This window comes from Bos taurus, chromosome 24 (genome assembly GCF_002263795.3).
Source record: "Bos taurus isolate L1 Dominette 01449 registration number 42190680 breed Hereford chromosome 24, ARS-UCD2.0, whole genome shotgun sequence".
In the NCBI taxonomy this organism is placed as follows: Eukaryota; Metazoa; Chordata; class Mammalia; order Artiodactyla; family Bovidae; genus Bos; species Bos taurus.
Window position 1 is genome coordinate 22,167,088 of NC_037351.1, and position 26,588 is coordinate 22,193,675.

The 26,588-nt window shown below is 42.1% G+C and overlaps 1 protein-coding gene across 24 annotated transcripts in view; it reads right to left on the reverse strand.

Annotated features, from left to right (window-relative positions):
• DTNA (dystrobrevin alpha) overlaps positions 1–26,588 on the reverse strand; it is a 451,122-nt gene that overhangs the window by 36,535 nt on the left and 387,999 nt on the right. For all 24 annotated transcript variants that reach the window (NM_001076260.2, XM_024984389.2, XM_024984390.2 and 21 more), the window contains 3 exons: positions 8,582–8,669; positions 5,161–5,258; positions 1–114 (listed from right to left, as the gene is read on the reverse strand). In NM_001076260.2, the coding sequence (NP_001069728.2) occupies positions 1–114; positions 5,161–5,258; positions 8,582–8,669 (300 nt within the window). The remainder of the gene's footprint in view (positions 115–5,160; positions 5,259–8,581; positions 8,670–26,588) is intronic.

A 26,588-nucleotide genomic window follows, 5' to 3' on the forward strand; every position in this document is an offset into this window, starting at 1 on the left:
CTGAGGAGCCGCAGCTCTGCCAGCAGAGTGGGGTTCTGCTGCGCCTTCTCCGGCGTGGGCTGAGAAGCTTGTTCATGCTCTAGCCGCAGCCTCTGGATCTCCTGTAGGATTTCTCTTGGGAGAGAGGAGGAAGGAGAGAAACCCGGTCAGTTAACTTCCAGGACATCCAGGATCTAACATGTGAGCTGATCAGGGCCACCGGAACAAAGAAAGAAGGGGTCGTCCTGTGTGTTGGAGCAAAACCTGTCCTCATGAACTGACAGTGTTTATGAGGTGTTGGCTGTAGCTAAGCTGTGTTAGGGGACTGTTGACTGAAATTGTCTGCATTGGTCAGGCATGGTGATAACTGATGATAACTGCTTGCTTGAACTGTCTCACAACAGAGGTTCAAATAAGGAATGTGCTGTGCTGCTGCTGCCAAAAACTAACTGGGAGAATCTGGGAGGGACCACAGGAGGGAGGAGAATCCTAGAATCCTTTGCACCATAATCCATCTTGGCTGAGAGTTGCACTTACCACCAGGAAGGACCCTGAGTGTTAGTCGCTCAGTCATGTCCGACCCTTTGCAACTCCCTGGGCTGTAGCCCCCCAGGCTCCTCTGTCCATGGCATTCTCCAGGCAAGAATACTGGAGTGGGTGGCCATACCCTTCTCCAAGGAAGGACCCTGAGTCAGACCAAATACGGGCCAAGCAAGATGACTGGCCAGAGACAACCTGGAAACTAACGCCAATTACCATAAAACCTGAGACTGAATCAGGAGGCAGAGCAGTCCTCCTGTGTTCCTGTGTGCTGCTCGTCCCCTGGGGCATCCTTCCCAACAAAATCTTTTGCTTTGTCAGCACGTGTGTCTCCTTGGACAATTCATTTCCCAGTGTTAGACAAGAGCCCACTCTCAGGCCCTGGAAGGGGTCCCTCTTCCTGCAACAGTTGAGTGCTGTGGATGAAGCATACTGCCTTCATCTCCAGTACATCCTAGGAACCAGGAAGGCCTGCTTGTCATTGGAACCTTCAAGCTGATTGTTCTCCCCAGGACCTAATCTCTCTAGTCAGTAATATAATGCTGCAGTAAAGTGTTCAACTTTGCAAAGCGCACTGCTTAAGAGATGAAAATGAATCTTCCTCTTATTTATGATCTCAGTCTGACACCTTAAACTACCTGCAGATACCAAGTAAGAGATACTTGGAAGGAAATTAAGGATAAATGGCATTCATTTTACGAAACTAAATAACCCCATTCTCACACCGGGAATGAAATTCTTCTCACTGAATTTTTCTGAAAAGCCCCCAGTTAGGCAAAATTCTTTCTCTTTTCTTAACATTTTCAAGCTTAACAATGGATCTCAATGAGAGTAGCCTTAAGAAGGAAAGTGCTTTTAAAAGGATTCAGTGTAATTGAGTCAGTGACCGAAGAGTGCTATTGGTATGACCTCGGTCAGGGGTGAGACGTGTCCGTCTATCATTAATGTTGGGTTCTGGTCTGCCTTGCATTGGGGTGAACATTAGGCCAGCCATAAAGGATAGGTGACCGACACAAAGCAAATTATCCCTAAGTGAGTTAGACGCTATTAGGCAAGGTTACAAGTCATGAGTTCTTGGGGGAGGGGTCAGCCTCCAGTAAAATGCAGAAGAGCCAGTAAGACAGAACAAAGCACCGAGAATGAGAATGGAAGGTGAACCTGGTGAGCAAGGGGGCTGGGTGACTTTCCATCTGAAAGGCTCATCTACAATCTCCTGCCCCACAAACATGCCAGCATCAAGAAGCTAATTACCAGTGAGTCACTGTCCCTTTCATGGATATGGACCATAATTCAGTGGTTTTCAACTTTTTTTTTGCTCCCCCTTGGTGTTTCAAGGTGGAAATTTTTCTTTAAAAGGAACCTTCTATGGAAACGCAACATATCAGAGAGTTAAGAAGAAACTTCTCTGGTTAAAGAAGGGCGCGCCCTGCACTACTGGCTCTTCTTCCTTCCTCTTTGTGCGTAGTTGCTTCAGTTGCGTCTGACTCTGTGTTATCCTATGGACTGCAGCCTGCCAGACTCCACTGTCCATGGGATTCTCCAGGCAAGAAGACTGGAGTGGTGGCCATGCCCTCCTCCAGGGGATCTTTCCGACTCAGGGATCAAACTGGCATCTCTTTCAACTGCTGCACTGGCACGTGGGTTCTTTACCACTAGCACCACTTGGGATGCCCCTTCTTCCTCTTCATGCACCCCTATGGGGCCCCTGGGGTCCCAGAGAGCTCAGCCTGAAAATCAGGGAACTGAGATTTCCAAGTTCCTCAGGGCTAACATCCTGACATTCTGTGACCTCCACTAGGTCTCCTTGTTGATTCTGAGGACAGAACCATGACAGAACCATTTTGCCCCAAAGAAGGAAAATAGAGAAGCAGCTCTAGCAGAAAAAAAATAATGATAAGGTAGGCAAGGAGCATGAAGTGCTTAGACTACACCTGGGAACTGTGTTGTCTTCTTGCATGCGTGTGCGCTCAGTCACTAAGCAGTCATTGTCTTCTTAGTCTTATTTAATCCTCCTAACAGTTCTATTAGGAACTGTTGTATATACAGGGTCTGCTATTATCTGTTTCATGAATGAGGGAATCGAAGCATAGACTAGTTACAAATCTTGTCCAAGTTCAATATCTAGGCGGTAGTGGTCATTTGAACTCAGGTTGGTGTGCCCCAAACCTCATATATATCAGACTCCTTTAGTCTCCACTACTTGGTCTGACAGGTGTAGCCTAGGCAGGCTGTGACTTAGACAATGTAATTCGAAGAGTCTTGCTACTCCTAATACTAACTCCAACTGGCTCCTCCAAGTATGCTCTAAGGAAGCATTATTTTCTAAAGATCACTGCTGAAACATCCATGAACTACTCAGGGTAGTCACAAAGTCAAGTGAGCAATTCTATCCTCCCTTAAAGCCCAGAGATCTGATTACTGGGTTAACTGTCACTTTGGAGACCATGGGATCCCTGGGTGATTTCCATGGTACAGGAACTGTGACCTGGATAAGCTTCTGGGACACGATTCTAGAGTCATCCATGGGTTTGAGGCTGCTGGCTTAGAGAGATGAGTTCGGGATGGACTAGATGATCTTTAGGCACCGGGTGCGGAAGGAACTCGGATAGGACGAAGCTCTCTTCCTGCCATATTTTCTCATTCCCATTCCTCTATTCTCTCTCTGGTCCTTCAGAAAGTACAATCCCCAAATGCCCTAGAACTAAGCAGAAGGAGTGGTAGCATGGCACACCCAGCACAATCATGGGGCCTCTTGTTGATTCTGGAATCCCATGTGGAGGTACATATTCCTGGGTTATTTCCTTAAAGAAGTCCCAATTTTCCCCTCCAGTCTCTTCCCAGGTGGCTCTAGTGGTAAAGAACCCACCTGCCAATGCAGGAGAGACTTAGGTTTTTCCCTGGGTCGGGAAGATCCCCTGGAGGAGGAAATGCCAACCTGCTCTAGTCTTCTTGCCTGGAGAATCCCATGGACAGAGGAGCCTACAGTCCACAGGGTTGCAGAGTCAGAAAGGACTGAAGCAACTTAGCACACACAGATGACATCCCCATGCTGAGTGGAAGCAGAGAACTGGAAGGGAGAATAAATGCTTTGGAAAGGTAGGAGAGTAGATTAAAATTGCAACCAAGATTAGCTATTTGTGTGCTTGTAAATTTTCACTTTAGTCTTTTTTTTCCAAAAATATGAAAATGTCCTGAATTTTTACCTTCCTTTTAACTTTTTTCTGTAGAACTTCAAAGAATAGCTTGACCATTTATCCCAAGATTTTCAGGTCAGACTCTATCGGCATGTAACAACGATCACAATTTTCTCCTTTACCAGTTTGATCTCAGAAGGCACATCAGTGTTTAAAGATGAGATTAAATATTAAGACATTTTGGTGCTGCTATGAGAAATACAGAAGGTACAAGTTGTTTTTATGTGAGGCTTACTCAGCACTGAGTTTAAGATCTGACTCAGCAATTCATTATATTCTCACTCAGTATATATTTGCTGAGCTTCTACAGTGTTTCAGTGTACCAGGCATGGTTCTGGAACCCAGGGGCCATTTGTCATGGACTCAGTTCTCAAAGAAATTCCATATCTGTCAGACGAGACAGAGAATAAGAAGGAAACGGACACTTGAATGCATTTTTTTTTCATGCATTCAAAAAGAGATAGGCATGCATGTGTGTGCATGTGTGTGCATGCACACACAAACACACACACACACACAGGGATATAATAGAGAGTGGTTCCTGGAGTAGGAGGTATCAGAGAGGTGGTCTTATAGGAGATGCCATTTGAGCTGAGACCTGAGCAGTGAGGAAGAGCCATCTCTGCAGAGACCCTGAGGAAGAGCTCTGTAAGCTAGGAGAACAGCCAGTACTTGAAAGGCTGTAAAGAAAGAAAGAAGCAGGAGTGTAATGAGTAAGGTGGGCAGTGGCTGGAAAGGGAGGCAGGAATCAGGTCAGGTTGGACCTGCAGACTGTGGTCAGAGGGGGGGTTTTATTCAATGTAACGGAAACTCAACAGAGATTTTGAACAAGAAATAACATGATATGATTTATGTATTATAAAGTGACAGGTTGCACTGAGTGGGAATGGAGGAGATGAAATGCCTGGTTTTGGGGAACTCTCACGGGGCAGACGGTGAGTCAATCTGTGTTGAATAAAGAGGAAAACCTCCTGATGGATGGGGCGTGGAAATGTTTGGCTTGAATGAGTGGGTGATGGTGGTGTCCCCAGATGCCTCTTTAGCCTGTGATCCTCACAGGGCCCTCCCGGTGAGACTTTTACTTGTCTCTAGGTGATTAAGAGCACCCAGGGGGGCCCTTCTGCCTTAGACAGCTCCTTAACAAAAATAAGTATCTCAGAAAAAGGGAAATGATACTATCTAGGGACATTACATTAATTGTATTGACATCTCAGAATATATATATATATATACACATATATATATTTTTTTTTTTTCCCTCATGAAGTTTCTGATGATCTAAAATTTAAAGATTAGTTTTTCAGAAGCAGCATCACTGACTCTAGATGACTTCCCTTATATGTATATGCCTACAGGGTGAAAAAAACCTGGACAGTTAAAAGCATGACTATAGGTTATTAATGAACGTGCACTTTGATCATAACAGCCAGTCTGTCTAAAGTCTTACCTGTTCTTGTTTTCTAGTTCTGCGATCAGCTGCCTTTGTTGCTTATTTGCATCAATGGTGAAGGAGATGTCAGGGGCGCTCCTCTGCTGAGTTGGCTGCTGTAAAATACGTGGTTTACACTATTTAGTATCGGGCAGGGGAATCTATGTGTGTTTGAAAAGACAGGAGTCGTGAGATACGCACACGAAAGAGACAATCATTTTTATCAAAACAAAAAAGCAAAACATGTAAAATTAAACGGCTGTTCCTCTCCTAAGGACCAGCTTTTGGGGAGGTCTGGAGCACATTTATGGGATGGGAAGGAGAAAAGAATTCTTTTGCAGGCAAATACACAAAACATGGGGAAAAACTGGTTCCAAATTTCTGATATTGGGAGCGAGTTCATTCTTGCCATGCTGTTTCCAGTGCAGCTATTTTTTTTCAGTAAAGGGCTTTCCTGGTGGCTCAGACGGTAAAGAATCCACCTGTAATGCTGGAGACCTGAGTTCGATCCTTGGGTCTGGAAGATGCCCTGGAGAAAAGAATGGCTACCCACTTCAATAAATGAACCACTGTTGAGGTATCTTTCTCTAGAATTACTGTTCAACCACTGTAATATATAATTAAAAAATATAGTTTTAAAGTGAAAGTGAAAGTTGCTCAGTTGTGTCCTACTCTTGTGACCCCGTGAACTATATAGTCCATGGAATTCTCCAGCCCAAAATACTGGAGTGGGTCCGTTTCCTTCTCCAGAGGATCTTCCCAACCCAGGGATCAAACCCAGGTCTCTTGCATTGCAGGCGGATTCTTTACTAGCTGAGCCACAAGGGAAGCCCAAGAATACTGGAGTGGGTAGCCTATCCCTTCTCCAGCAGATCTTCCCCACCCAGGAATCAAACCAGGGTCTCCTGTGTTGCAGGAAGATTCTTTACCAACTGAGCTATCAGGGAAGCCTATAGTTTTAAAGTCAGAGTTATTATGACTTTTTGTCTCCTTTTGGTCAAAATACTTCCAGCATTTCTTCACTCATATATGTAATTTTCTGTTGATGGGTTGCAACCAGCTTTAACAACTGATGTAAATGCAGTCACCACTTTCTCCCTTCTTATATAATCACATATATTGATATAGAAGAATATGATTATATAAGAATTATATACATGGCTATATATGACTGCTGCTGCTGCTGCTGCTAAGTCGCTTCAGTTGTGTCTGACTCTGTGCGGCCCCAGAGAGGGCAGCCCACCAGGCTCTGCCATCCCTGGGATTCTCCAGGCAAGAACACTGGAGTGGGTTGCCATTTCCTTCTCCAATGCATGAAACTGAAAAGTGAAAGGGAAGTCGCTCAGTCGTGTCTGACTCTTAGTGACCCCATGGACTGCAGCCCACCAGACTTCTCCATCCATGGGATTTTCCAGGCAAGAGTACTGGAGTGGGGTGCCATTGCCTTCTCCGGCATATATGACTAGATATCATATATATGATTTTATAACAATAGATATGTATATATATCTCATATACTGTATTTATATGTTCTGTCCTGCGCTGTGCTTTCTTGCTGAATTGTGTCCGACTCTTTGTGACCCCATGGGCTGTAGCCCACCAGGTTCCTCTGTTCATGTGGATTCTCCAGGCAAGAATACTGGAGTGGGTTGCCATGTTCTTCTCCAGGGGATCTTCCCAACCCAGGGATCGAACCCAGGTCTCCTGCATTGCAGGCAGACTCTACCATCTGAACCATCAGAGAAGTCCAAGAATACTGGAGGGGGTAGCCTATCCCTTCTCCAGGGGATCTTCCTGACCAAGAATCAAATCAGGGTCTCCTGCATTGCAGGCAAATTCTTAGCCAGCTGAGCTACCAGGGATGCTGCGTATATGTGTATGTGTATTTAGTGAAGGGATTATTTGATATTGTTTTATAGAAAAAGAGTCAGGACTTCGCTTGTGGTCCAGTGGTTAGGAATTCGCCTGCCAATGCAGAGAACACAGATTCGATTCCTGTTTGGGAAGATTCCACATACCAGAGGGCAACTAAGCCCATGAACCACAACTACTAAAGCCCGCACGCCCTACAGCCCAGGCTCCACCCACAAAAAAGAAGCCATTGCAGTGAGAAGCCTGCACACCGCAGCTAGAGAAAGCCTGCATGGAACAGCGATGAAGACCCAGCACAAGCAATCAATAAACAACAGGGTCAGATTATGTAGATTTCCCTGTGCTTTCTTTGCTCTACAATACATTATAAAAATTCCTCCCAATTTTTAAAGCAAATAAAAAAAAAAACACAACTAATCTTTCTACCACAGAATGTTTAAAAAAATAGCACCGATTGTCTAAGTCTAAAGACTTGGAGAAATGCTGCCTGAATTTTAACTTCAGAAAACTAACTGTAGGGAAAGGTTTAAACTTGGTGAAGCTCTGGCTTTCATAAAGTTTTTCTATCACTTTTTAATTGAGCATTTCTTTTAACAAAGATACAATTTGTATTGGTATTGAAGAACTGTGAGGTCCTATATTTTATATTCTAAATGGTCTTCTATAGCTAAGTCTGGCCTTTGGCACCTTTGACATGTGATGAAGGTTTTTTTTTTTTTTAATTTTATGACATCATTTTCTCTTTCTTGTACATATTTTGTATATATTTTGTGTTCTGTGCTCAGTTGCTTGTTGCTGTTGCTAAGTTGCTTCAGTCGTGTCCGACTCTGTGCAACCCCATAGATGGCAGCCCACCAGGCTCCTTTTCCCTGGGATTCTCCAGGCAAGAACGCTGGAGTGGGTTGCTATTTCCTTCTCCAATGCATGCATGCATCCTAAGTTGTTTCAGTCGTGTCTGACTCTGTGCAACCCTATGGACAGCAGCCCACCAGGCTCCTCTGTCCATGGAATTCTCTAGGCAAGAATACTGGAGTGGGTTGCCATTTCCTTCTCAGTTGCTTAGTTGTGGTCAATTCTTTGTGACCCAGTCGACTGCAGTCCACCAAGTTCCTCTGTCCATGGAATTTCCCAGGCAAGAATACTGGAGTGGGGTGCCATTTCCTACTCCTGGAGATCTTCCCGACCCAGGGATTGAAACCCATGTCTCCTATGTCTCCTGCATTGGCAGGTGGGTTCTTTACCACTGCATCACTTGCATACTGATAAAAGCAGAAATTTATCTAAGCCAGTTGTGGATTTGAATCACTGCTTGCTCTTTATATTTATTGATTAGACATTATCCAGAGAAATCAGGAGTTGGGCTGATTCAGCACTGTTGTAACAGAATCCCTCAAGCTCTGATTCACGCTAGACAAGAATGATAGCTGAAAAGTGAAAAATCAAAGCAGCAGAAGCCAGATTGTTTTTAGGTCTTGCAGATGGCTCAATAGCAACCACTTGGCTCTGCTGTTGTGGCACCAGCAACAAGACCACAGTCAATGTGACATCTCTCACGCAGACTACTTACAGACGAAGTGGACTCTGCCGCCAGTCTGGCTGCGTATCTGGCGATCAGCCGGTGCTCTTCATCAAGCCGGTTGGAGCTCTCAAGCATACTGTTGAGAACAGAGCAAGAAGGAACCTGTTAGGCAACTGAGAAAGACAGGCACGTTCATATTACCACCCAGGGAAGGGGGAGGGGTTTGCTATTTCATTTTTCAGTGCAAAAAATTTGAAAGCCAAAACAAAGTCCTGTTAGATTATTAATATCAGACTCAGATTCCTGAAAAAGTGAAAGTGTTAGTCACTCAGTCGTGTGTGACTCTTTGCAACCCCATGGACTGTAGTCCGCCAGGCTCCTCTGTCCATGGGATTGTCCAGGCCAAGAATACTGGAGTGGGTTGCCATGTCCTGCTCCAGGGGATCTTCCCAACCCAGGGATTGAACCCGTGTCTCTCGTGTCTCCTGCATTGCAGGCAAATTCTTTACCATCTGAACCACCAGGAAGCCCTGACATGATCTAATATGTGGCCAGAAAGGTCATTAATAAATCTTGACTTACTAAGAAAGCTCCAAGGAGTAGTGACTTTTCTGATCAACATTTCTGATGAAAGAATACTTTCTCTTTAAGTTGTATTGCCTTTAACCATTTTATTTCTTTATTACCCAAATAACATGTACTCCTTGGGAAACTGATGTGTTAGACAATAAGAAAGCAAGAAGGAAGAAGAAACTGATTGTGGTCGGGTCCCAGTGACCCCCACCTCCTGATATTCACACTCCTGTGTGTAACCCTCTTCCTTTACAATGGACAGGACTTACAGACTTGCTTCTAGTCAATGGCATGTGGCAGAAGTAACAGAAGGTAACTTCTAAGACTAGGTTATAAAAAGACCCTGACTTCCATCTTGGGCATGTTTTTTTTTTTTTCCTGACTCTTGAGCTCTTTTGGGTTGCCTGGCCTGTGGGAAGCTTGGAAGCCATGTCATAGGCTGCTCTGTGGAATGTCTCAGGTGAGCAGAAACTGAAGTTGCCTAGTAACCATGTGACTGGACCACCTTCAGCAGAGCCTTTAGATGAGACCACAGCCCAGTAGACAGTTTGATATACACCTCGGGTCCTCAGCCGCAGACACCTAGGCCATACGTGGATTCCTGACCCACTGTCTTTGTTGTTTTAAGCTGCTCAGCTTTGGGGTAATTTCTTATACAGTAGTACACGACAAATATAATTTTTCATCTATAATATTACTACCTAGGTAATATGCTATTTTATATTTACTTTCAGAGAAGCAGAATTATATTAATAGTAATGGCTTCTAATGGTGTGAATCATTTAGTGTCTCCTATAAATTTATGAAAATTCTTCCTACTAGGATAAGATTAGTCTGACCCCTTAGAAACCTCTTAAAAACTGCAAGACTTCCCTGGCACTTAAGGTTCTGTGCTTCCAAGGTAAGGGGTATAGGTTAAATCTGTGGTTGGGGAACTAAGATCTCACATGCTTCATGGGGTGTAGCCAAAAAAAAAAAAAGAAGAAGGAAAGAAAGAAAAAACAAAACAAAACACTAAAGCAAATAGAAGCATTATCAACCCTCCCAGAGAGCTGATATTTCAGAAAGCCCTTTACTTAAGACAAAGTTTTAGGTGCTAATAAAATTTTTGTTTATTTGTTTGTGAAACATACCAGTAACACTAATCCTGTTAGTAGACTAGTTAGCCGACTAGTTTGGTTTATCAGTTTTTATGGTGAGTATCAGGTCAGGGACAAGATTAGAAACCAGTTTCCTCTCAACCCCCAAATATACTTATAATCTCCTCCACTGGCTCTTACATTTAAGCTTGTTCCTTAAAAAGATTAATCCTCATGATTATACATTAAAAATGACGCACTTCTATGCCAACATTAAGGTTATAAGAATTACCCACCAAAAAGACTTGGATTCACATAACGTAACGTACATTTATATTATTTATGTGTACATTTACATACACAGTAAACATGCAACATAGTCTTTTAACCTTTGTTCTAAAGTGAGAGGATGAGTGAGACTCAGCATATTAGCTATGTCACTTCCAAATAGCTCTTCTTGGTTCAGCAGACTACATTAGTGTAAGCTTTTTTTTCCGGTCATTTGGAAGATATTCCTGTCTCTACTATCTCTGCTTTGTCTACATTTCTCACATAAGTAAACTATATCTATTCTTATTCTGAATGCTTCCACTAGACGATGCCCTTTTCTCTAAGTTGCCATTTCCTACTTAGGATATTCCTGAATTTCTCCATTTACCAAATTATTTCTCCATCATCAGAGAAATAGTCTTCTATTTCCTGCTGCCCAAATAAGATAATGCATGGAAAAAGCATCAAACTGATATGATTCCTGTGCTGTGCTAAGTCGCTTCAGTCATGTCCAACTCTTAGCGACCCCATGGACTGTAGCCCTCCAGGCTCCCCTGTCCATGGGATTCTCCAGGCAAGAATACTGAAGTGGGTTGCTGTGCCCTTCTTCAGGGGATCTTCCTGACCAAGGGATCAAAATATGATGCCTAGAATACATTAAATGCTCAAAAATATTAGTTAATATAATTTTATTGTTATTTTGCCTCTGAAGTAACCTGTTCAGATTCACTAATGATTCTTGTCTCCTTCAAAATGTCACATACCATCCAACGACCATCTAGAGCGGGGTTTCTCAAACTTTAGTGTGTATACATATCATGGAGGGATCTTGTGAAAATTCAGTCTCTGATTCTAGAGTGGCGGTGGTGGGATAGGATGGGCTCAAAGAACCTGCATTTCCAGCAAGCTCTCAAGATATGTTAATATGCATTTGAGTAGCAAGGACCTAGAAGATCTTGAAAATAAAATGGAAAAGTTAAACATGTGAAATGAACCTTAAATGTAAACTGCATAAAAGAGACCATTTTTCATATCCATATAGCACTGTGATATTTTACAAATATTCCCTTAAGATAGATATTCTCAGATTCAGGGCTCACCTATGTGTAGTACTATTCCCAGTGGATTGAGGTTTCAATCAGCATACCAATTCAGACTTGGAATAAGAAACTATTTTACTAGCCAAAGGCTGAATTAGTTCTGGACAATGGATGTTTTAAAACAGATGTTTAAAACAGATGTTTTTTAATACATGTCTGCACTTTGCAGTTGTTAAAAATAATAGCTGAATTTCTTGCTACAGCTTTAATAAGAAAGTGAAAGTTATGCTGTCCTTACTTTAAAATAAAACTGCCCCACAAAGAAACAATTCAATTTGATTTTTAGCGCATTTATCATTTTATGGTTGGTATATTAGAGACCATGTGTCTAATTCAACACAGTTTATGTAGACAAGGCTCACTGCTCTAAGCTTGGGACAACGATCTGTTCGACTGCCTGAAAGTGACTTTGTCAAAAACATTTGTGAGTGTTTTGATAAATAAATAATAAAAAAAACTTTGATAAAGGAAAAAAAAAAAACCTCATGATAAAAGTACCTTTTATTATGAATGACCAGCAGGTATAAATAATATGAAGGTTACATAAAAGGAGCCTGCTGGAAATGCAAGACGTGAAGGTATGGGATTTTGTCGTGAGCTATAACTCATATTTCCCTGCCCCTCCTTCCCCAGCACCGAGTGAATGAGGGGTGAAATGATGGATTGCCCCTTTGTGTGCACAAACGATTTCTGAGTCCACATGTGCAATTTCTGTACGTTCACATTATACAAGGGTGAATGAAGCATTCCCCTAATAAATTCCATTATTTCAAGACTTCAGTTACAAATAGTCGAAAGTAAATGACCAATAATCCCTAAATCATTAAAGAAATACCAATCCCAACATCGTCTATATCCTTGCCTATTCATTTCCAGATTTTATAATCTTGCTACAAGACCATGATGAATTAAAAAGAGGCTGCTGTGTAGACTTCAGTTCAGAATGGGGAAATCTATTATTTTGCAAGTTCTCCACTTTCTACCTTAAGTACACGGCGTCTGTTGCTGTGATTTCAAAATGGCATCTGGGAAACTTGAGTGGCAGGGCCAGGGCTTCCTAAATTATGATGTAGTAACGATTTCTGGGAACTCAACATTCGTTCACATTTCTCTGCTATCTCTACAGGCCCATTTCCCTGGCGGCCCAGGGTTTAGGACTTCACACTCTCACTGCTGAGGGCTCAGGGTCATTCAATCCCTGGTTGAGGATCTAAAATTCTATAAGACATGCAGCAAAAAAAAAAAAAGAATAAATGTAAAAAAATGTATTTGTCTAAACTTGGGTCATAAAAAGATTCACCTACGTTAAAATGATACAAACAATAAGGTGATCCAAAGGGCACCAGAAATACCTCTTCATTTTTCCTTAGTATTTTTTCCATTTGTCTGAATGGTGACAGAAACTTTATCACTAGAGATTACTTTTTATGGTCATTAAGTATGACTGCTCTTTTATTAAAATGCAAATAGCTATTAGGAAGATTACTGCCTGAGAAGGCATTACTAGTTATTACTTAAGGGGAGGATGACTTTTTCCTTATCTTTCACAGTTGGTTAAGAGCAAAATGCCATAGGAATCTTCTTCCCTAGTGGCTCAGATGGTAAAGAACCTGCCTGCAATGCAGGAGACCTGGATTTGATCCCTATGTTGGGAAGATCCCCTGGAGAAGGGGATGGCTACCCACTTTAGTGTTCTTGCCTGGAGAATTCCATGGACAGAGAAGCCTGGTGGGCTACAGTCCATGGGGTTGGAAAGAGTTGGACGTGACTGAGTGACTAACACACACACACACATACACACACACACAAGGGGAGGATGACGTTTCCTTATCTTTGACAGTTGGCTGAGAGCAAAATGCCATAGGAATTTTCATGGATGATAATAATAATGATAATAATAACTTACAATAAGAAAGCCTTCTCTTTAGGGGTGCCTTCAAACTCCTTTGTCAAGACCTTGACTTTGATAACCCACTATGTTATAATTGTCCACCAAGGCTATGCCTTCTACCTCTACACACTCTCAAATTCTTCCATTTCCTTCAATTCCAGCTGCCCCTGATGTGGCCCAGGCCACTGTCATCTTATCCTGAATGAGTGTGAAGTCCTCTCAATATTTACTCTGATTTGAGTTATTCTTTCTTCCAATTCATTTTCTGTCCTAGAGTCATCGATCTTTCAAAAGTGAGGTTGGTTGAAGCATTCCTATACAGAACATTCTTCAATAGGTTCTCATTGTTCAAACTCCTAAAGAAGACTTCTAAGGTCCTGCATAGTCCAGCTTCATCTTTTAACCCATGGCTTTACCACACTTAAGCTCAAATGCACCATATTCTCTCTGCTCTAAACAATCTCTCTGCCTCTTCCACCCACTTCCACTTGGCTAATTTCTCTTTGTTATGGTATTGACTTTGTCATTTCCTGCCCTCTTGTCCAACCCCCAAATTCAGATCTATTGCTTCTTATATATTCCATAGCACTTTGCACTGCACTGGTCTTATTATAACTGTTATCTCTTTGCATTTTATAATAATTGCCTTTATCCTTAATTAAACTGTGACTTCTCTGAAACCAGAATGCTTCAATCTTTTCACCCTTGGAACTGAGTGTTTAGCACAGTGCTTGAAACAGGAACTGCCCAAGACTCAGTTGGACAAAAGAACAAATAGAGGTTAGCTCATTTAGGCTTGCAATGTCATGGTCTTTGGACCACCTCTTTTGAATCCTATTTGGCTCTGCACACATCCTCAACACTTTGAGAAAATCAGAAGAATACAGATGAAATACTGTGCTTTAACACTAGCCATGCCATCTAAAATCCAACTAATTATTTATGTTTGGCAGAGTTAAAAATGAAGATACATTTTATGGCTGCATACAGATTCCTTATCTGCTTTGTATAGGTGTTTAAGTTCATGGAAATGTCATTGTATTAATTCGTATTTATCAACAGTAGATCTTTCTCATCCCACCTCTTTAATAATGGCAAATTCTCTTTTGGCTCACACTTTGTTGTTGTTTTAAAGGTTAGATTGCAGATGGTGTCAAAGAGGTAAGCTCCCACTCAAAAAAAATGCTTACACTTAGGAAGGGTGAATAGCTGGCAGCAGTGTTATACAAGAGTGAGTATGAGGTTGGACTGGATGATTTCTGGATGCAAACCTTAGCTGTCTCAATTACTAGCTGTGTGACCCTGCAAAGATCACTTAACCTCTCTGTGCCATAATTTTCTCATCTATAAAAAAGTCAAGAAACACCTGGAGTAACAGGCAAATTTGGCCTTGGAATACGGAATGAAGCAGGGCAGAGACTAATAGAGTTTTGCCAAGAAAATGCACTGGTCATAACAAACACCCTCTTCCAAAAACACAAGAGAAGACTCTATACATGGACATCACCAGATGGTCAACACTGAAATCAGATTGATTATATTCTTTGCAGCCAAAGATGGAGAAGCTCTACACAGTCAGCAAAAACAAGACCAGGAGCTGACTGTGGCTCAGACCATGAACTCCTTATTGCCAAATTCAGACTTAAATTGAAGAAAGTAGGGAAAACCACTAGACCATTCAGGTATGACCTAAATCAAATCCCTTCTGATTATACAGTGGAAGTGAGAAATAGATTTAAGGGCCTAGATCTGATAGATAGAGTGCCTGATGAACTATGGAATGAGGTTCGTGACATTGTACAGGAGACAGGGATCAACACCATTCCCATAGAAAAGAAATACAAAAAAGCAAAATGGCTGTCTGGGGAGGCCTTAAAAATAGCTGTGAAAAGAAGAGAAGTGAAAAGCAAAGGAGAAAAGGAAAGATATAAGCACCTGAATGCAGAGTTCCAAAGAATAGCAAGAAGAGATAAGAAAGCCTTCTTCAGCGATTAATGCAAAGAAATAGAGGAAAACAACAGAATGGGAAAGACTACGGATCTCTTCAAGAAAATCAGAGATACCAAAGGAACATTTCATGCAAAGATGAGCTTGATAAAGGACAAAATTGGTATGGACCTAACAGAAGCAGAAGATATTAAGAAGAGATGACAAGAATACACAGAAGAACGGTACAAAAAAGAGCTTCACGACTCAGATAATCACGATGGTGTGATCCCTCACCTAGAGCCAGACATCCTGGAATGTAAAGTCAAGTGGGCCTTAGAAAGCATCACTACGAACAAAGCTAGTGGAGGTGATGGAATTCCAGTTGAGCTATTCCAAATCCTGAAAGATGATGCTGTGAAAGTGCTGCACTCAATATGCCAGCAAATTTGGAAAACTCAGCAGTGGCCACAAGACTGGAAAAGGTCAGTTTTCATTCCAATCCCAAAGAAAGGCAATGCCAAAGAATGCTCAAACTACTGCACAATTGCACTCATCTCACATGCTAGTAAAGTAATGCTCAAAATTCTCCAAGCCAGGCTTCAGCAATATGTGAACTGTGAACTTCCTGATGTTCAAGCTGGTTTTAGAAAAGGCAGAGGAACAAGACATCAAATTGCCAACATCCGCTGGATCATAGAAAAAGCAAGAGAGTTCCAGAAAAACATCTATTTCTGCTTTATTGACTATGCCAAAGCCTTTGACTGTGTGGATGACAATAAACTGTGGAAAATTCTGAAAGAGATGGGAATACCAGATCACCTGATCTGCCTCTTGAGAAATTTGTATGCAGGTCAGGAAGCCACAGTTAGAACTGGACATGGAACAACAGACTGGTTCCAAATAGGAAAAGGAGTTCGTCAAGGCTGTATATTGTCACCCTGTATATTATTTAACTTCTATGCAGAGTACATCATGAGAAACGCTGGACTGGAAGAAACACAAGCTGGAATCAAGATTGCCGGGAGAAATATCAATAACCTCAGATATGCAGATGACACCACCCTTATGGCAGAAAGTGAAGAGGAACTAAAAAGCCTCTTGATGAAAGTGAAAGTGGAGAGTGAAAAAGTTGACTTAAAGCTCAACATTCAGAAAATGAAGATCATGGCATCTGGTCTCACCACTTCATGGGAAATAGATGGGGAAAAAATGGAAACAGTGTCAGACTTTATTTTTCTGGGCTCCAAAATCACTACAGATGGTGACTGCAGCCATGAAATTAAAAGACGCTCACTCCTTGGAAGGAAAGTTATGACCAACCTAGATAGCATATTCAAAAGCAGAGACATTACTTTGCCAACAAAGTTCGTCTAGTCAAGGCTATGGTTTTTCCTGTGGTCATGTATGGATGTGAGACTTGGACTGTGAAGAAGGCTGAGCACTGAAGAATTGATGCTTTTGAACTGTGGTGTTGGAGAAGAGTCTTGAGAGTCCCTTGGACTGCAAGGAGATCCAACCAGTCCATTCTGAAGGAGATCAGCCCTGGGTGTTCTTTGGAAGGAATGATGCTAAAGCTGAAACTCCAGTACTTTGGACACCTCATGAGAAGAGTTGATTCATTGGAAAAGACTCTGATGCTGGGAGGGATTGGGGGCAGGAGGAGAAGGGGACGACAGAGGATGAGATGGCTGGATGGCATCACTGACTCGATGGACATGAATCTGAGTGAACTCCGGGAGTTGGTGATGGACAGGGAGGCCTGGCGTGCTGCGATTCATGGCGTTGCAAAGAGTCAGACGTGACTGAGCGACTGATCTGATCTGATAAAAAAGTTTATGTATTCTCATGTATAAACTTACTACATGGCTTATTGGGAGGATGACCATGTAAAGCATTTACAGCCATGACAGGGTACATGGTAAGGCTGATTGAAGTATCCTTTTTAACTCTTACCTATAACAGATAATAGTATTTGGTATACCTTTTTTGCACCATCACATCCTTATCTATAAATCAGGCTTTTTTGCTCAAGAAAACGTGATTGGTTACTGGTCAGTATTCTAGGTTACATCAAAAAGAAGAAAAACAGTTTAGCAGAATCAATGAAGTATTTTATAGAAGCAATAGGTAGTCTTTATATCTCTAATTTCCTAAATAAAGGAAAGTATTAGCTTAACAGTGATAGTCTTCTCTTATTTCTGTATGCAAACTGCAAAGTGCCATGAATTTTTAATAAAAATGTCCCATTTATACAAATTATCAAGCAACATATGTGACCATGTCCCATTCTGCATTCTTTATTTTAGCACATTTGGAGAGAGCACACTCTAAAGTTCATCAGCTCAACAATATTGATGACGATCCACGAGCTAACAGTGCTTATTTTTATCATATTACAGTGGACTGGTTTTACAAAATGGGATTTAAAATCTAACTTATGTGCCTTCAACCCTATTCAAAATTAAGTGAGTAACTAACACTGAATTATTCCTGTGTTCCCAGTACCATACTAGCTCATCTACATCAATAACCTCAGCAGATTGGTAGTGTCACTCTCATTTTCCATGGAAACATAAAATATACTAGAATTTATAACAGGAAAGTGAACTCATCTTAAAAATCAATTTATCATCTGATTGATTATGCTGAGAAAACCCCTGTGAGTACAATGCAGTTCATGCAGATACATGCACTGGTGTGTGTGACATTCTTCAGGTCTACATTTTAGGACACTGAGGAGGTACCCCAGGTCCGAGGCCAGGGGTGGCAGCCGAAAGGAGCAACCACACATCCAAGGAGCAGGGGTTGCACGGGCGCAGGAGGGCCGACAGGAGCTACTCCACGTTCAAGGTCAGGAGGGGCGGCCGTGAGGAGCTACCCCTCATCCAAAGTAAGAGAAATCCAAGTAAGACGGTAGGTGTTGCGAGAGGGCATCAGAGGGTAGACACACTGAAACCATAATCACAGAAAACTAGTCAATCTAATCACACGGACCACAGCCTTGTCTAACTCAATGAAACTAAGCCATGCCGTGTGGGGCCACCCAAGATAGGTGGGTCATGGTGGAGAGGTCTGACAGAATGTGGTCCACTGGAGAAGGGAATGGCAAACAACTTCAGTACTCTTGCCTTGAGAACCCCATGAACAGTATGAAAAGGCAAAATGATAGGATACTGAAAGAGGAACTCCCCAAGTCAGTAGGTGCCCAATATGCTACTGGAGATCAGTGGAGAAATAACTCCAGAAAGAATGAAGGGATGGAGCCAAAGAAAAACAATACCCAGCTGTGGATGTGACTGGTGATAGAAGCAAGGTCTGATGGTGTAAAGAGCAATATTGCATAGGAACCTGGAATGTTAGGTCGATGAATCAAGGCAAATTGGAAGTGGTCAAACAGGAGATGGCAAGAGTGAACATCGACATTCTAGGAATCAGTGAACTGAAATGGACTGGAATGGGTGAATTTAACTCAGATGGCCATTATATCTACTACTGTGGGCAGGAATCCCTTAGAAGAAATGGAGTGGCCATCATGGTCAACAAAATAGTCCAAAATGCAGTACTTGGATGCAATCTCAAAAACGACAGAATGATCTCTGTTCGTTTCCAAGGCAAACCATTCAATATCACAGTAATCCAAGCCTATGCCCCAACCAGTAATGCTGAAGAAGCTGCAGTTGAATGGTTCTATGAAGACCTACAAGACCTTTTAGAACTAACACCCCAAAAAGATGTCCTTTTCATTATAGGGGACTGGAATGCCAAAGTAGGAAGTCAAGAAACACCTGGAGTAACAGGCAAATTTGGCCTTGGAGTACAGAATGATGCAGCACAAAGGCTAATAGCGTTTTGCCAAGAGAACACAGTGGTCATAGCAAACACCCTCTTCCAACAACACAAGAGAAGACTCTATACATGGACATCACCAGATGGTCAACACTGAAATCAGATTGATTATATTCTTTGCAGCCAGACATGGAGAAGCTCTATACAGTCAGCAAAAACAAAACCAGGAGATGATTGTGCCTCAGATCATGAGCTCCTTATTGCCAAATTTAGACTTAAATTGAAGAAAGTGGGGAAAACCACTAGACCATTCAGGTATGACCTAAATCAAATCCCTTCTGATTATACAGTGGAAGTGAGAAATAGATTTAAGGGACTAGATCTGATAGAGTGCCTGATGAACTATGGAATGAGGTTCGTGACATTGTACAGGAGACAGGGATCAAGAAAATTCTGAGATAAGAAATGGAAAATTGTACAGGAGACAGGGATCAAGAAAATCCTGAGAAAAGAAATGGAAAATTTCTTTTCCATCCCCATGGAAAATAAATGCAAAAAAGCAAAATGGCTGTCTTCGGAGGCCTTACAAATAGCTGTGAAAAGAAGAGAAGTGAAAAGCAAAGGAGAAAAGGAAAGATATAAGCACCTGAATGCAGAGTTCCAAAGAATAGCAAGAAGAGATAAGAAAGCCTTCTTCAGTGATCAATGCAAAGCATTAGAGGAAAACAACAGAATGGGAAAGACTAGAGTTCTCTTCAAGAAAATTAGAGATACCAAGGGAATATTTCATGCAAAGATGGGCTCGATAAAGGACAGAAATTGTATGGACCTAACAGAAGCAGAAGATATTAAGAAGAGGTGGCAAGAATACACAGAAGAACTGTTCAAAAAAGATCTTCATGACCCAGATAATCACGATGGTGTGATCACTGACCTATAGCCAGACATTATGGAATGTGAGGTCAAGTGGGCCTTAGAAAGCATCACTACGAACAAAGCTAGTGGAGGTGATGGAATTCCAGTTGAGCTATTCCAAATCCTGAAAGATGATGCTGTGAAAGTGCTGCACTCAATATGCCAGCAAATTTGGAAAACTCAGCAGTGGCCACAAGACTGGAAAAGGTCAGTTTTCATTCCAATCCCAAAGAAAGGCAATGCCAAGGAATGCTCAAACTACCACACCACAGAGAAGGCAATGGCAACCCACTCCAGTACTCTTGCCTGGAAAATCCCATGGGTGGAGGAGTCTGATAGGCTGCAGTCCATGGGGTCGCTAAGAGTTGGACACGACTGAGCGACTTCACTTTCAATTTTCACTTTCATGCATTGGAGAAGGAAATGGCAACCCACTCCAGTATTCTTGCCTGGAGAATCCCAGGGACGGGGGAGCCTGGTGGGCTGCCGTCTATGGGGTCGCACAGAGTCAGACACGACTGAAGGGACTTAGCAGCAGTAGCAGTAGCAACACATGGTAATAAAGTAACGCTCAAAATTCTCCAAGCCAGGCTTCAGCAATACGTGAACTGTGAACTTCCAGATGTTCAAGCTGGTTTTAGAAAAGGCAGAGGAACCAAAGATCAAATTGCTAACATCCACTGGATCATAGAAAAAGCAAGAGAGTTCCAGAAAAACATCTATTTCCGCTTTATTGACTATGCCAAAGCCTTAGACTGTGTGGATCACAATAAACTGTGGAAAATTCTGAAAGAGATGGGAATACCAGACCACCTGATCTGCCTCTTGAAAAACCTGTATGCAAGTTAAGAAGCAACAGTTAGAACTGGACATGGAACAACAGACTGGTTCCAAATAGGAAAAAGGAGTTCGTCAAGGCTGTATATTGTCACCCTGCTTATTTAACTTATGTGCAGAGTACATCATGAGAAATGCTGGGCTGGAGGAAGCACAAGCTGGAATCAAGATTGCCAGGAGAAATATCAATAACCTCAGATATGTAGATGACACCACCCTTATAGCAGAAAGTGAAGAGGAACTAAAAAGCCTCTTGATGAACGTGAAAGAGGAGAGTGAAAAAGTTGGCTTAAAGCTCAACATTCAGAAAACTCAGATCATGGCATCTGGTCCCATCACGTCATGGGAAATAGATGGGGAAACAGTGTCAGACTTGATTTTTTTGGGGCTCCAAAATCACTGCAGATTGTGATTGCAGCCATGAAATTAAAAGACTTTTACTCCTTGGAAGGAAAGTTATGAGCAACCTAGATAGCATACTAAAAAGCAGAGACATTGCCAACAAAGGTCCATCTAGTCAGGGCTATGGTTTTTCTAGTGGTCATGTATGGATGTGAGAGTTGGACCGTGAAGAAAGCTGAGCGCCAAAGAATTGATGCTTTTGAACTGTGGTGTTGGAGAAGACTCTTGAGAGTCTCTTGGACTGCAAGGAGATCCAACCAGTCATCCAACCAGATCCATCCTAAAAGAGATCACTCCGGGCTGTTCACTGGAAGGACTGATGCTAAAGCTGAAACTGCAATACTTTGGCCACCTCATGCGAAGAGTTGACTCATTGGAAAAGACCCTGATGCTGGAAGGGATTGAGGGCAGGAGGAGAAGGGGATGACAGAAGATGAGATGGCTGGATGCCGTCACCGACTCGATGGACATGAGTTTGGGTGAACTCCGGAGTTGGTGATGGACAGGGAGGCCTGGTGTGCTATGATTCATGGGGTCGCAAAGAGTCACACACAGCTGAGTGACTGAACTGAACTGAACTGAACTGAGGTCCTAAGGGTGGGACGTAATCCAATATGACTGGAGTCCTTATGAGAAGAGGAAGAGATACCAGGGATGTACATGTTCAGAGAAAACGTGCTTGTGGGGACACGGAAAGATGACAGCCATCTGCAGGCCAAGGAGAGAGGCCTCAGGAGAAACAGCACTGCCGGCTCCATCATCTTGGACTTTCATCTTCCAGAACCATAAGAAAATAAACCGTTGTTCAAATCACACAGTCTGTGGTATTTTGTTTTAGTAGCCATAGTGAACTAGCACAAAGTCGAAAAGATCAGAGGACATTAGAAATTTATTTTTGCCCAGTATCACTTTAATTATTTTTTTGTTCCTTATTAGCTGCTTTTGCCACATCAGTGAATTGCTGCTGATAATCTTCATCCACATTTATCTCCTCTACCTAAGTCAAGTTTAACACTTGACTTTTCACCTAGTTTATCAGTTCAGTTTAGTTGCTCAGTTCTGCCCATCTCTTTGTGACACCATGGAGTGCAGCACACCAGGCTTCCCTGTCCATCACCAACTTCTGGAGCTTGCTCAAACTCATGTCCATCAAGTCAGCGATGCCATCCAACCATCTCATCTTCTGTCATCCCCTTCTCCTCCTGCCTTCAATCTTTCCTAGCATTAGAGTCTTTTCCAATGAGTCAGTTCTTCACATCAGGTGGCCAAAGTATTGGAGTTTCAGCTTCAGCATCAGTCCTTCCAATGAATATTCAGGACTGATTTCCTTTATGGACTGGTTGGATTTCCTTGTAGTCCAAGAGACTTTCAAGAGTCTTCTCCAATACCACAGTTCAAAAATATAAATTCTTCAGTGCTCAGCTTTCTTTATAGTCCAACTCTCACATCCATGAGAGATGTGAAAAACCATCTATGCTGGAAGGGATTGAGGGCAGGAGGAGAAGGGGATGACAGAGGATGAGATGGCTGGATGGCATCACCAACTCGATGGACATGAGTTTGGAAACTGTAGAAAAACCACAGCTTTGACTAAATGGACCTTTGTTGAGAAAGTAATGTCTATTCTGTCTAGGTTGGTCATAACTTTTCTTCCAAGGAACAAGAATCTTTTAATTTCATGGCTGCAGTCACCATCTGCAGTGATTTTGGAGCTCAACAAAATAAAGTCTCTCACTGTTTCCATTGTTTTCCCATCTATTTGCCATGAAGTGATGGGACCAGATGCCATGATCTTGGTTTTCTGAATGTTGAGTTTTAAGCCAACCTTTTCACTCTCCTCTCACTTTCATCAAGAAGCTCTTTAGTTCTTTGCTTTCTGCCATATGGGTGGTGTCCTCTGCATATTTGAGGTTATTGATATTTTCCCCGGCAATCTTGATTCCAGCTTGTGCTTCATCCATCCCGGCATTTTACATGATGTACTCTGCATATAAGTTAAATAAGCAGGGTGACAATATACAGCCTTGATGTGCTCCTTTCCCGTTTGGAACCAATCTGTTGTTCCATGTACATTTCTAACTGTTGCTTCTTGACCTGCATACAGATTTCTCAGAAGGCAGGTCATGTGGTCTGGTGTTCCCATCTCTTTAAGAATTTTCCACAGTTTGCTGTGACCACAACAACCTACTTTATACTCTTATACTAATTTCAGGGCTAATTTATAATAGGTGGTTTTTTTCTTAATAGCAGAAAGTATTTTTATAGTAAGAATTTTTTTCCTGAGGACTCGTCACAAATTTTGTTTAGAGTGAGAGGGAATTTTATGTCTATAGTACTATCAATAGTCTCCAACCCCAGTGGGCCTTTACTGGGCATCTATGGTATGCCAGGCCCTGTGCTGATGCCACAGAGATGGTGGTGAATGAGTCTGAGAAGGTCTGCCCTGTAAGTAGAAGGTAGGTAGTGAACCAACCAACCAAGCAATGAATGATTACAGTTATGACAGGAATGAAATACGCAGTACCCCATGATCACTAATCTGGGAGACCTACCTGAGGAGGTAGGTACCTTTAATCAGTATTTGGAAGTCAGAGAAGGAGAAAATTCATGTGTGTGGAAGGAAAGGGCAGGAGGAAAATGGGGAAGAATGTTCTAGGCATAGGGAAAAGCTAGTATCATGGTCATTGAGGCAGTTTTAGGAGTATCTTCAAGGAACTGATCCAAAACTGATGTGACTAATAAGTATTGTGGTTGAGCGGGAAAACCCTGAGGGAGCTGAGGCTGGGAGAGGGGAAAGCGCAGGTTAGATCACACACAGACCTACAGCCCTGGGGAGTGGTCTAAGCTGTGAACTTAAGTGTCATAGCAATCTATTAAAGGAGGCAAAGGAATTTCCTGGCGGCCCAGTGGTTAGGACTCTGTATTTTCACTGCAGGGAGCATGGGTTCAATCCTTGCTTGGGGAACTAAGATCCCAAAAGCTGTATGGTGCTCCAAAAAAAAAAAAAAAAGGGAGCAAGTGAGCCAGTGACTATTTAGACCTGATATGTGAAACCCAGAAATAGGCATCAAAATGTCCAATTTCGTCTACTTGAGAAAAACAATAAGCAGGACAAATTTTAACCCAGTTATATGAGATCAGGGGCCTGACAAAGTGAGAGCAATGGACCATGCCATCAGAGTATAGACGGTAGCCTACACTGTGCTGCCTCCTTCCCTCAAGCGCGTGCTAAGCGGCTTCAGTTGTGTCCAACTCTTTGAGACCCCATGGGCTGCAGCCCACCAGGTTCCTCTGTCCATGGGATTCTCTGGGCAAGAATACTGGAGTGGGTTGCTGTGCCCTCCTCCAGGGGTTCATCCTGGCCCAGGGATTGAACCCATGTCTCCTGTGGCTCTTGCATTACAGGTGGATTCTCTACCTCTGAGCCACAGGGGAAGCCCGTCTTTTCAGAGTTGAAAGAAACACACCAGAAACGTCTGACTGGTAAGCACCAAGGTTTATAATTACGGTTAGAGTTGTGAGGTCTGGATCGGTTTCCTATATCCCTTGGCGTGCCTGCCACCATTGTCCTATTAACCACCAGCAAGCCTGGGGAAGCTTTAGGGGAGGCCAGTAAAAGCCCTCACTGTGTGACTCTGAGACCCCTCCTCCACCTCTGAAGAAGGTGCTTGAAAACCACTAAGGGTTTTAAAACTTCACTTAGGAATTAGGAAGACAGCAGGAATTCTCCCTTGAGCTGCAGTTTATTTGTTTGGCTTATCTGACATCAGAACCAACAAGGACACAAAAGTATACCTTGAATTTAGCAGCAGACTGTTTACAAATGAGTCAGTTTCCCATTATGTTAAGTAGATACAGGGGAAAATAGATATAGGGGAAAATGCCCTCACCTAGAGTGAATTAGCAGCATATATGGATAATCACAAAAACATACCTTTTAATCAAGAACGACTATTAGATTCCTGTTTATAGACCATCTCATGAAGGATGCACAGACATGAAGACTGAGGAATGAGGTAGAAAATGAATTATTTTGTCAGTATTAGAAGACCTTGCTGGCAAGTGACCTTGGATAAGTCTCTTGATGTCTTGGAACCGGCATCTGCTTATCAATGAGATGGAAATAATAATATCAAAACTTACGGGCTTTGACAAGCAGATGAAATAATGTGTGGGAAAGGGCTTTGTAATTTTTTAAGCACTTCATAAATGTAAAATTTATTATTGATATTCTGGCTGTTGTCATGAGGTCCAAGAGACTGAAAAGCTTTGTCCTTTTGAAGCTTATAATTAAAATGAGAAATCACAATGCGCAGAACTAAATACATAAATGATAATTTGTTAACAATTCCTTTTACTAGTATATGCTCAAAATATCTCTTAAAATGAAATAAAAATAATATAGTAGGATATGCAATTTTAGTAAATAGAGATGTGGTGGATACAGTGCGGAGTGTCTAAAAGAGCTTTCTGGAGAGCATGCATTTATATAGGCTTTATAAAAGGCAATGTAGCATAGTGGTTATGAGCTTGGGATCAAGTAGATGAAGGTAGAAATCCCTGCCCCACTGTGTAGTGGATTCGTGTCTGTGAGATGTAGACTCTCCGAATTGGTACCTTTACCAATTGATAAAATGGGGATGAGAGTATTTACTCTACAGGCTTATTTAAGGACCAGGGGAAATTATGTAAATAAAGTTTTAAACACAATGCTTATTGTGAGGCAAATGCTTTAAAAAACGGTAGCTCTTGGGCTTGACATATATACACTGCTGATACTATCTACTTCCCTGGTGGCTCAGAAGGTAAAGAATCTGCCTGTAATGCGGGAGGCCTGGGTTGATCCTTGGGTGGGGATGATCCCATGGAGAAGGGCATGGCAACCCACTCAAATATTCTTGCTTGGAGAATTCCATGGACAGAGGAGCCTGGCGGGCTATAGTTCATGGGGTTGCAAAGGGTTGGACATGACTGAGCAACTAACACTTTCAATTTCATAAAATAGATAATTAATGAGAACCTACTATATAGCACAGGGAATTCTACTCAATGCTCTCTCTGACCTAAATGGGAAGGAAATTAAAAGAGGGGATGCATGTATAGCTGATTCACTTTGCTGTAGAGTAGAAACTAATACAACATTATAAAGCAATTATACTCCAATAAAAATAATAAAAAACAAAAACAAAATAAAAACACAATCATATGCTTCATATACTTAAAGAAAAGTAACTCTTGTGGTTACCATCATTCTAGATTTCACTATAGTTGAA